The sequence below is a fragment of the Chionomys nivalis genome, chromosome 6, assembly GCF_950005125.1.
Source record: "Chionomys nivalis chromosome 6, mChiNiv1.1, whole genome shotgun sequence".
NCBI classification, from domain to species: Eukaryota; Metazoa; Chordata; class Mammalia; order Rodentia; family Cricetidae; genus Chionomys; species Chionomys nivalis.
In genome coordinates this window covers 6,426,244-6,435,273 of record NC_080091.1, presented here as the reverse complement: position 1 = coordinate 6,435,273, position 9,030 = coordinate 6,426,244, and the positions used below count along the sequence as shown (strand labels likewise).

General features: G+C 57.1%; 1 protein-coding gene across 1 annotated transcript; it reads left to right on the top strand.

Moving 5' to 3' along the window:
- Positions 1 to 344: 344 nt before the first annotated feature.
- LOC130876280 (zinc transporter ZIP3) lies at positions 345 to 7,696 on the top strand. The gene is made up of 4 exons (XM_057772777.1): positions 345 to 465; positions 2,020 to 2,113; positions 2,812 to 3,142; positions 4,165 to 7,696. Exons 3-4 carry the CDS (start codon positions 2,933 to 2,935, stop codon positions 4,906 to 4,908), a joined length of 954 nt encoding a protein of 317 aa, XP_057628760.1. The 5' UTR covers positions 345 to 465; positions 2,020 to 2,113; positions 2,812 to 2,932; the 3' UTR covers positions 4,909 to 7,696.
- The last annotated feature ends 1,334 nt before the right edge of the window (positions 7,697 to 9,030 follow it).

Below are 9,030 nucleotides of genomic sequence, written 5' to 3'. Positions count from 1 at the left end.
CTTGGATTTATGCCTGCTGTCAACAGATATTTGGTGGACTCATGTATCCTCTTAAGTCATCATGAGGGACTTCAAGAAAGTTTCATTATCTGTAGGAAATCGCTATCAATCACAGGCATTCAGCACCATGCACCCCTGGACAGCTCCCGGAAGCAGCTCCTTCCGGAACTATATGTCCACGTTCCTGTTTCCTGTCGGAAGCATTTGGTAGTTGCATTCATAGCCGGGAGGGGGACTGCTTTCCGGGGCAGGTAGGCGTTGCAGAGCGATTGGCAGCAGGGAGGGCCAATAGAATCAGAGGACTGTCGAGTGGCGCTGACAGCGTCCAATAGACGCTCGCGTGGGCGGGGCGTGGGCAGCGCCTTGCAGCCCCGGGGGTCTCGGCCGGTCCGCTGCGGCGGGGTCCGGACGGCGCGGCGGTTGGCGGCGGGCGGCACCGGCCGGAGGCTCTGGGACCTGGCGGAGGTACGAGGGGCTCGGGGCGGGCCGGGGCGGGGCCGCGGGGGCCGCGCTCCGGAGCGCGGCTGCGCGGGGCACACAGTAGGCGCTCAATAAGTGCTCAGCGAGAGAAGGAGCTCGTCGGCCCCCACCCCGCCCCGTCGGCCCCAGGGAGCGGCTGCCCGAGCAATTCTCAGCCCGCACGGCCTCTGGGCCATCCACACACAGCAGGCATTTGTTGGGTGCCTGTTGTATACGCTAGGCCTTGTGTTCACGGTGGGAAGGTCTTTAAGGGATGGGTGTCTATTTGTTTTCGGTTTTTTAAAAGTTTTCTTAATTATATCATTCATTTTTGATATTTTAAAATCGAAGTTAATTTTAGCCTTACCTTATTTCATCTTACCTTACTTAATTTTATTTCGTTATTTTCTTTAAAAGAAATTCGTTTTCAAATTATTTTGTATATGGGTGTGTGCCTGTCTGTATGTACATCACATGTGTGCAGTGGCGAGAAAAGGGGTCGGATCCCCTGGGGCTGGGTGGAATGCAGGCATTCTGAACTGCTAAGCCATCTCTCCAGCTCCTATTTTATTATTTTTTCATTTAATTATTTTTCTTTTGGAGACAGGGTCTCCCTACGTAGCCCAGGCTGCCCTGGAACTTAACTCTCTACCTAGAGCAGGCTGACTTTAAACTCAGAGATCAGCCTGCCTCTGCCTCCAGAGTGCTGGGATTAAAGGAGTGTGCATATTTGTTGTGGAGGGTGGTGTGTGCAAAGTCAGGACAACGTGCAGGATCCATTCTCTCTCTTCCTCGCGTCTCTCAGGGTCTTCCCGGGTCCTTAGACTTGGTGTGTGCCACCTTTATTTACACTTTGAGCTTTGTTTCATTATTTTATCTCATTTTTAACTGAATTTTATGGTTTATTATTTTATTTTGAATTAGGGTCTTGCTGAGTTTTCCAGGCTGATCTAAAACTTGGTGGTAATTCTCCCACCTCATTGTCCCTTGTACTGAGATTTGTACATGTCCTGGATCTCACTCTGTAGACCTGGCTGACTTCAAACTCAGAGATCCGCCTGTCTCTGCCTCCCATGTGCTGGGATTAAAGGTGTGCGCCGCCCCGGCTGGCCCAGCACAGTTTGTAATTGGTCGTTTTGTGAGAGTGCGCATGTCCGGACATCCGTGTCGGTGTCTTCATTGATCTTTCTTCACTCATAAACAATGGGTGTTCTCTGCATTCGTGTCTGTGCATCCCATATGTGACCAGAAGGGGGCATCAGTTTCCCAGAGCTGTGGGTGCAGCCGGTGCCCTAACCATTGCCATCCTTCCCAGCCTCTGTTTACACACTGGGGCAGGATCTCGCACTTGAGTCCAGAACTCCTGACTGGGTCAATGTGTGTGCACCACGTCCTGGTCATCAAGGTACCAGGACAACTCCAAGTATATAGAGTTCCTTTTGGTGCCGTAGGAAGGGGGTGGGGCTGGACAGGGCCCTGGGAAGGCCCTGACTGAAGCAGGCGAGCTGGGGACTGTGCGGTCAGCAGCCAGGACAACGGTGTTGATGTTTTGTGAGACAGGATCTACAGAGTCACATAGGAGCAGCCTACACTTTGGCCACCACATCCGCTCAGCCAGCTATCACCTCACGCCTGCTCTGCACCAGGCCTCGAGGTGGGTACCAGGGGTCCAGTCGGGAGTGTGGCTTAGGTGTCTAGAGGAGGCTGTTCCAACTTCCAGAATAAAGGGAGTGGTCTGTGCAGAGGCCCTGGGGCTGGTACAGGCCTGTCGTTCAAGACAGGCAAGCTGGTGAGAGGTGAGCTGAGGCCTAACCTCCTGGTAACAGACTGAGTCCCTTGTTAGGGCAGCAGTACCCCAGAGAGTGCCCTGAGCGTGTCCTGGGACCGATGGGAGCATTCTGTACCTGTGCACAGCACAGAAGCCACTCAGCCAAGGTAGTTACCAGGCACATGGCAGCAGGGGCCAGATGCTAAATAGTATTCAGTTTCATGTTTCCTGCGTGAGTGTGTGTGAGTGTGTGTCTGCATGTGTGCATGTGTGTGTGCGCATGTGTGCACATGTGAATGTGAATGTGTGAGTCTGCATTATGTCTGCATGTGTGTACATGTGAGTGTGCATGTGTGTATGCATGTGTGCATGTGAGTGCGCACACACATGTGTGCACATGTGAGTGAGTGTGTGTGAGTCTGCATGGTGTCTGCATGTGGGTCTGCATGTGTGTGCGCATGTGTTGTCCTCAACCCCTCACCATCTTGGTTTTGGAGGCAGCGTCTCAGGAACCACCTGTGAATCGAGCATGGCTGACCGGTTAGTGACTCCCATGGCTAATGTGGCTGCCGTTGTCCTCACAGCTGCCGGGCAGAGCCATGAGCCCCCAGCCCTGCGGCTGGGGCCGGTAGCTTCTGAAGCTCTGGTGTGTGACTCCATGTGTGGTTTGGCCCTGCGGTGACCGGCGTGACCCTGGTGGCCACCATGACTAAGCTCCTGGTGGCGAAGCTCCTCTGCATGGTGGGTATGTTCTTCTTCATGCTGCTGGGCTCGCTGTTGCCCGTGAAGGTCATTGAGGCCGACTTCGAGAAGGCGCACCGCTCGAAAAAGGTCCTCTCTCTGTGTAACACCTTCGGGGGTGGTGTCTTCCTGGCCACGTGTTTCAACGCACTGCTGCCCGCAGTGAGAGACAAGGTGAGACCCTGCAGGCGGGCTGGATGGAGGGCTAGTGAGGGCTCCCTGCTGGGCACATGTGAAGGATTGTCTCACAGAAGGGCCTGGGTAGGCGTGGCCTTCCAGCAGCTGCCTCACCATCAGCGACTTGGGGACTCAGTCCTGCAGCCTGGGCTGTCTCTTTCAAGGCCACAGTGAGCTCAGGAAGTCCTGGGCTGGGGTGTTCTCCTCCGGGGCGTGGGGGGGCTTGGCTCTTTCTGCGAAGCCCCAGCCCATAAGGGCCAGCTTCTGCCTTCTGAACCACAAGCTATGGTGGCCACTTTCTTTGTCAGTGAGTGTGTGGCTGCGGTGACCTGGCCTCGCCCAGCCCTCAGGTACCTTCCCCTCCTCCAGGCCTGAACTTGTGCAGTGGCCTTGCTAGTCCCTGTCCACCGACACCTCACCGCATTAGGGGTAGGCCCCACGCGTCCCTTGCTAGTCCCTGCCCACCGACACCTCACCGCAAGCACAGTTCACAGACGCTGCCTCTTGTGGCCGGATCCATTGCTGGGAGGGAAGAGGGTGCCCTGTCCCATGGCTGCAGCAGCCCAGGAGGGCGGAGGGCAGCTTTGCATGTGTGTCTCGGGTAATTGAGTATTTACTGTGTGTGTGCCAGTGCATGTGGATGCCAGAGGCTTTCTGGAGTCAGTGGGTCCCATGAATTTGAACTCAGAATATCAGACTTGGCTGAAAGTACCATCACCCTTGGGCTGTCTCGCCATCTCCCCCACCCCCTTTTTTTTTCCTAAAAACGCTTTGTTTTTGGCGGTGCTGGTGTCGGAACGTGAGCGAGGAAATGCTCAGGCATGGGCCCCCTGGGTTTCAGCCTTGGTGTGACCTGGGCTGTGTCTTTTGTTGCCTGCCACCACACCAGCTCTGCATGGCACACACGAGTGACTCCTTCAGGCAGGGTCTCCACACAGCCCAGGCTGCCCTTGAGCGCCTTCCGAGGGTCCCCTGCCTGGAATGAGAGGCCTGCAGCTGACTCAGCCCTGTTCCCGCAGCTGCGGCAGGTGCTGAGCCTGGGCCACATCAGCACGGACTACCCGCTGGCCGAGACGCTCATGATGGTGGGCTTTTTCCTCACCGTGTTTGTGGAGCAGCTGGTGCTGACCTTCCGCCGGGAGCGGCCACCTTTCATTGACCTGGAGACCTTCAACGCAGGCTCGGATGCCGGAAGCGACTCAGAGTATGAGAGCCCGTTTGTGGGTGCGGGCGGCCGCAGCCGCGGGCTGTACCCCGAGCCCACAGCACACACACATGGTGCAGGGCTGCGGCTGCGGGAGCTAGGACGCCCCGGCCCGCTGCGGCTGCTCAGCCTGGTATTCGCGCTGTCGGCACACTCGGTGTTCGAGGGCCTGGCGCTGGGGCTGCAGGAAGAGGGTGAGCGTGTGGTCAGCCTGTTTGTGGGTGTGGCTGTCCACGAGACGCTGGTGGCCGTGGCCCTGGGCATCAGTATGGCCCGCAGTGCAGTGCCGCTGAGGGACGCAGCCAAGCTGGCAGTGACCGTGAGCGCCATGATCCCCGTGGGCATCGGGCTGGGCCTGGGCATCGAGAGCGCCCGCAGCGTGGGCAGCAGTGTGGCCTCAGCGCTGCTGCAGGGCCTGGCCGGTGGCACCTTCCTGTTCGTCACCTTCCTGGAAATCCTGGCCAAGGAGCTGGAGGAGAGGAGCGAGCAGCTGCTCAAGGTGCTGTTCCTCGTGTTGGGCTACGCCGTCCTGGCCGGCATGGTCTTCCTCAAGTGGTGACGGCACTTGCCTGCCTGTCACCTTCTGCCCACCCGAGCTGTGGGTTTCCACAGGACACAGGTCACGTCCTGCGCCAGCCACACTCCAGGGCGACGGCCCACACGGGGCTTCCCGCACTCCACCCACTGATAATGCTTTCAAAAGAAGTCTTAAAGTTCTTTACCAAAGCCGTGTGGCCATGTCACCTCATGTCCCCGTCACTCCACCTGTCCCTGCCGACACTGCTGAGCCACCAGGGATGGAGCGTGGGGAGCCGCTGCACCCTCCACCCCATGTTCCCAACATGTTCTGTGTAGCCCAGGCCCTGCCCGCCATTGTCACCCGAGTTTTTCCGGTTGCTCCAGCATGCCATGTGACAGGTGCATCAAATGAGCAAGGAACTTCTTCCCAGGGGACAGCCCAGCGCTGGCTGGGCCCTCAGGAACCCACTCTTGCTCCCAGAGTGGATGGGGGCTGCGACTCCAGGGCCAAGCGTGTAGTCTCCTGGGAGGGAGTGGGACGTGGAGAGTGGCTTGGTGGTCTGAGTTACGTCCTCACCACTGGGGTCTCCAGAAGACACAAGGGGAGACTCCCAGGATGCAGGCAGGAACTCAGCTCCTAGCAACCATGGTGCCTGTCGCCATGGCAACACCAGCATCCTGGGACAACCTGAGTGAGAACTCTTCCTCTGGGGACATAAGGCTGGCACAGCCTACCCCTTTTTGTGACCTTGGCTCTGTCCACCAGGCGCCACCTCAACATTGTCCCCTTGGTGGCTGGGTGTCAGACTCCTACCTAGTGCCCCGTCACCATGGCAAGGTGACCCCCTGCCTGGGTCCTACTCAGAAGATATGAGGTACAAAGAACAGGGCCTTGGGGACAACAGGGCCTTAGGCAGTGTCCCCAGAGCCCCAGGGCCTGGGCCACCTCAGTGCTGTAATAAGTCAGGGTTCACATGGCACTTCCAGACATCGGCGTGAGGGACCACCTGTTGAGACCATGAAGTCTAACCCCGTCCCTGCAGGTGTGGGGACACGCCCACAGTGCCACCTGGCACTCCCCCGGTGCTTTTCTTCCACCCTCCGCGTAACACCCGTGGGACTTCTAAGTGTTCCACACCTTCCCTTGAGCCCAGGTGAGCCCCATGGAGCCACCGTGCCAGCGCAGGTGTGGGCGTAGGTGACAAAAGACAATACCGAGTAGGACGCGCCTGATCCCTGTCTGACCATCCCAGCAGGAAGACTGTACCCCCTATGACTACATTAAGTGGGACCCTCTCCCCAGCACCAACTGCTCTGCCCCTGGGAACACCAGCAAGCCTGAGTGCCTGTCACCATGGACCTGGTCCCCTCCCCATCAGTCCTCTGAGTCTCTGAGAATCATCCCAAGCACCAGCTCCCTGGCAACTGTGGGAGCTTCTGCCTCCCCTACAGACCTTCGGGTGCAGGTAGCAGCATCCTTGGGGGGGTGGGGATCCCAGGCTCAGGAGACACCCGCCATCACTCCTCAGGCCTGCCTGGCCACGTGTGTAGTGGGCAAAGAAGTGGGCCTGGGAACTCACGAGGCCCTCGGGCTCCTCGTGCTGTGGACCAGGACTTGAGCAGGTCACGGTCGGGGGCTTGTGTCAGTGAAACCAGTCACATCTCATATTGGAGTGCAAAGAAGCAGGGTGAGCATCCTGCCTGGCACCACAGTGACCCCTCGCCGGGGTGGTCCCTCTGACCGCACAGGTATGACTGGAGAGGTGGTACCGCCCATGGCCACCCCCACACACCGCCTCCTGTGGGGACACAGGAGGGAGAAAGCAGGATGTGAGGAGAGGGTGGGGCGGGCGGCCCAGCTTCACTGCTGATCTGTAATAACATGCCAGCCTCTCAGGGCTTGTTTGTGTTCCGCTAACAGAAGTTAATAGTGCGGCGGGCGAGATCAGCAGTCAGTTCCTGGCGCCCTGCCTCTCTCGCTGCTGCAGGGGGCCAGCACCTCAGTCTGGGTTCCCCCATGGGGGCTGGGGCCTTCTGGGTGTCTCCAGACTCTACCCACCCTTACCCAGGAGCTCCCTGATTTGGGACAAACGTGTCCCAGATGTCTCACTGAGTCTTCCAGGGGAGGGGACACGCGTGTACGTTGTCCCCATGCCCCCGTGAACTTAGGAAGCTGCCATTCAGCTGAAAGAAATGAAATGAACACATCAGTATCAGGCACTGTCCCCACAAATGGAAGAAAAGTCAAGAGACAAGGCTGATAAAGAACTCAGTGGGCAAGGGGGGGTTGTCACCACACCTGAGACAGACTTGTCTATGGTGACAGAACTGACCCCTGCCAATTGTCCTGCTCCTACAGGTGCTCAGTGGCACCTGTGCAGGCACAGGTGTGTGCTCCCCCCATGTAAAAAAATGAGGGTTTTTTTTGGGGGGGGTACTCTGTTTTTGTTTTGAGACAGGGTTTCTCTTTGTAGCCCTGGCTGTCCTGGAACTCACTCTGTAGACCAGGCTGACCTCGAACTCACAGAGATCCGCCTGCCTCTGCCTCCAGAGTGCTGGGATTAAAGGGGTGCACCATAACCACCCAGCTAAGAAAATAGTTTTTAAACCGGGAGTAATATCCATGACTAATCCCAGCATTCCAGGCCAGCCTGATCTACAAAGTGAGCACTGTCTCAAAAAATACAATAAGCGGGGCTGGAGCGATGGCTCAGTGGTTAGAGCACTGGCTGCTCTTCCAGAGGACCCGGGTTTGATTCCCAGCACCCGCATGGCAGTTCCAGAGAATTTAACACCCTCACACATATATACATGCAGGCAAAACACCAAGGCACATAAAATATAAAGAAAAAAAATAAAATAAGGATTTGAACTATTATTTGTTTGTTTTGTTTTTGTGAGTGGGTGTTTTGCACTCATGTTGTCTTTGCACATGTGTCTCTAGTCCCCACGGAGACCAGGAGATGACATCATCCGTCTCCACAGAGTCCAGGCTGGTCGGGGCAGCACGTCTAGCTACTGTCTCAAACAGACAAAATACTGGACTCCAAAATGCCAGTCCATGTATTTTGGGATTTTCTTTGTGTGGCTGGTGTGTGTGTCTGTGCAGTGCCTGCAGAGGTCTGAAGGTAGCGTCAGGAGTAACAAATGGTTGTGAGGCACCATGTCTTCTGAGAGCGGCCGGCACTAACCGCTGAGCTACCCACTGCCCTTCCCCTCCTTGAAGTTTCAGGCTGCGTCAGCGCGGGAAGGGGGCCTCGCCGTTGCAATGCCTCAGCCTCCCTGGTGCTGCCCTGGCAGGGTCGAACCATGCTGCTAGGTAGATTTGGGTTCTGAGGACCCATCTTTTTCAGGTCCTGTTGGTAAACACTTCATGGTTGAGCAGTCTCCCCAGGCCCTTTCTGCAGCCCCTTCTGCTGGTGGGGGCAGAGCAGGGCTTGGTAGGCAGGCTAGAATTCCAGACTGTGGTGTGGGCTGCTTAGCCTCTGGGGCTCCTGAGCTCCTGTGCCCAGATACCTGCCCTACACAGCTCTGCAAGGTGGGGCAGAGCGCAGTACCCCATGCCCCAGCCAGCCACAGAGCCCTGCTGTGGGAGGAGGCAGGAACCGAGCCTGTCTCCAGTGGCTCCTGATCCCAGAGCCTGGCCTGGCGTCTATAAATAGCATCAGTGTGTGGACAGGCACCACCGTGTGAGTCAGCCTGGGCTGGTACTTGAAGGAGCCAGGGAGCCGGCCAGAGCTGGGCTTAGCGCTCACTATTGGTCTCTTTGGGAAGCCAGGTAGCCAGGAGCCCAGACAGAGGAAGCTTGACTGCTCACCCCAAGCCTCCCTCTCCTCCATGCCCAGCGCCTGAGAAAGGGGGCCACTCTGGGTTTCTTCCCAGCTACTGAGGGGTGATGGCAGGAGTTGCTAGGGGTGCTTCTGTGGGACAGAGGTTTTACTTCCCATCTCTGGACTCAGGGTAGGAGGAACGGAGACACCGTCTGAGGGTCCCCGCAGTGCAAGGGTAGGAGGGAGGTGAATTCTTAGCTCTAGGCAGCCCAGGTTGAGGCACATACAGGAAAAGGAGAACTGGACCATGAGATCCTTTTTTTTTTTTTTTTTGGTTTTTCGAGACAGGGTTTCTCTGTGGTTTTGGAGCCTGTCCTGGAACTAGCTCTTGT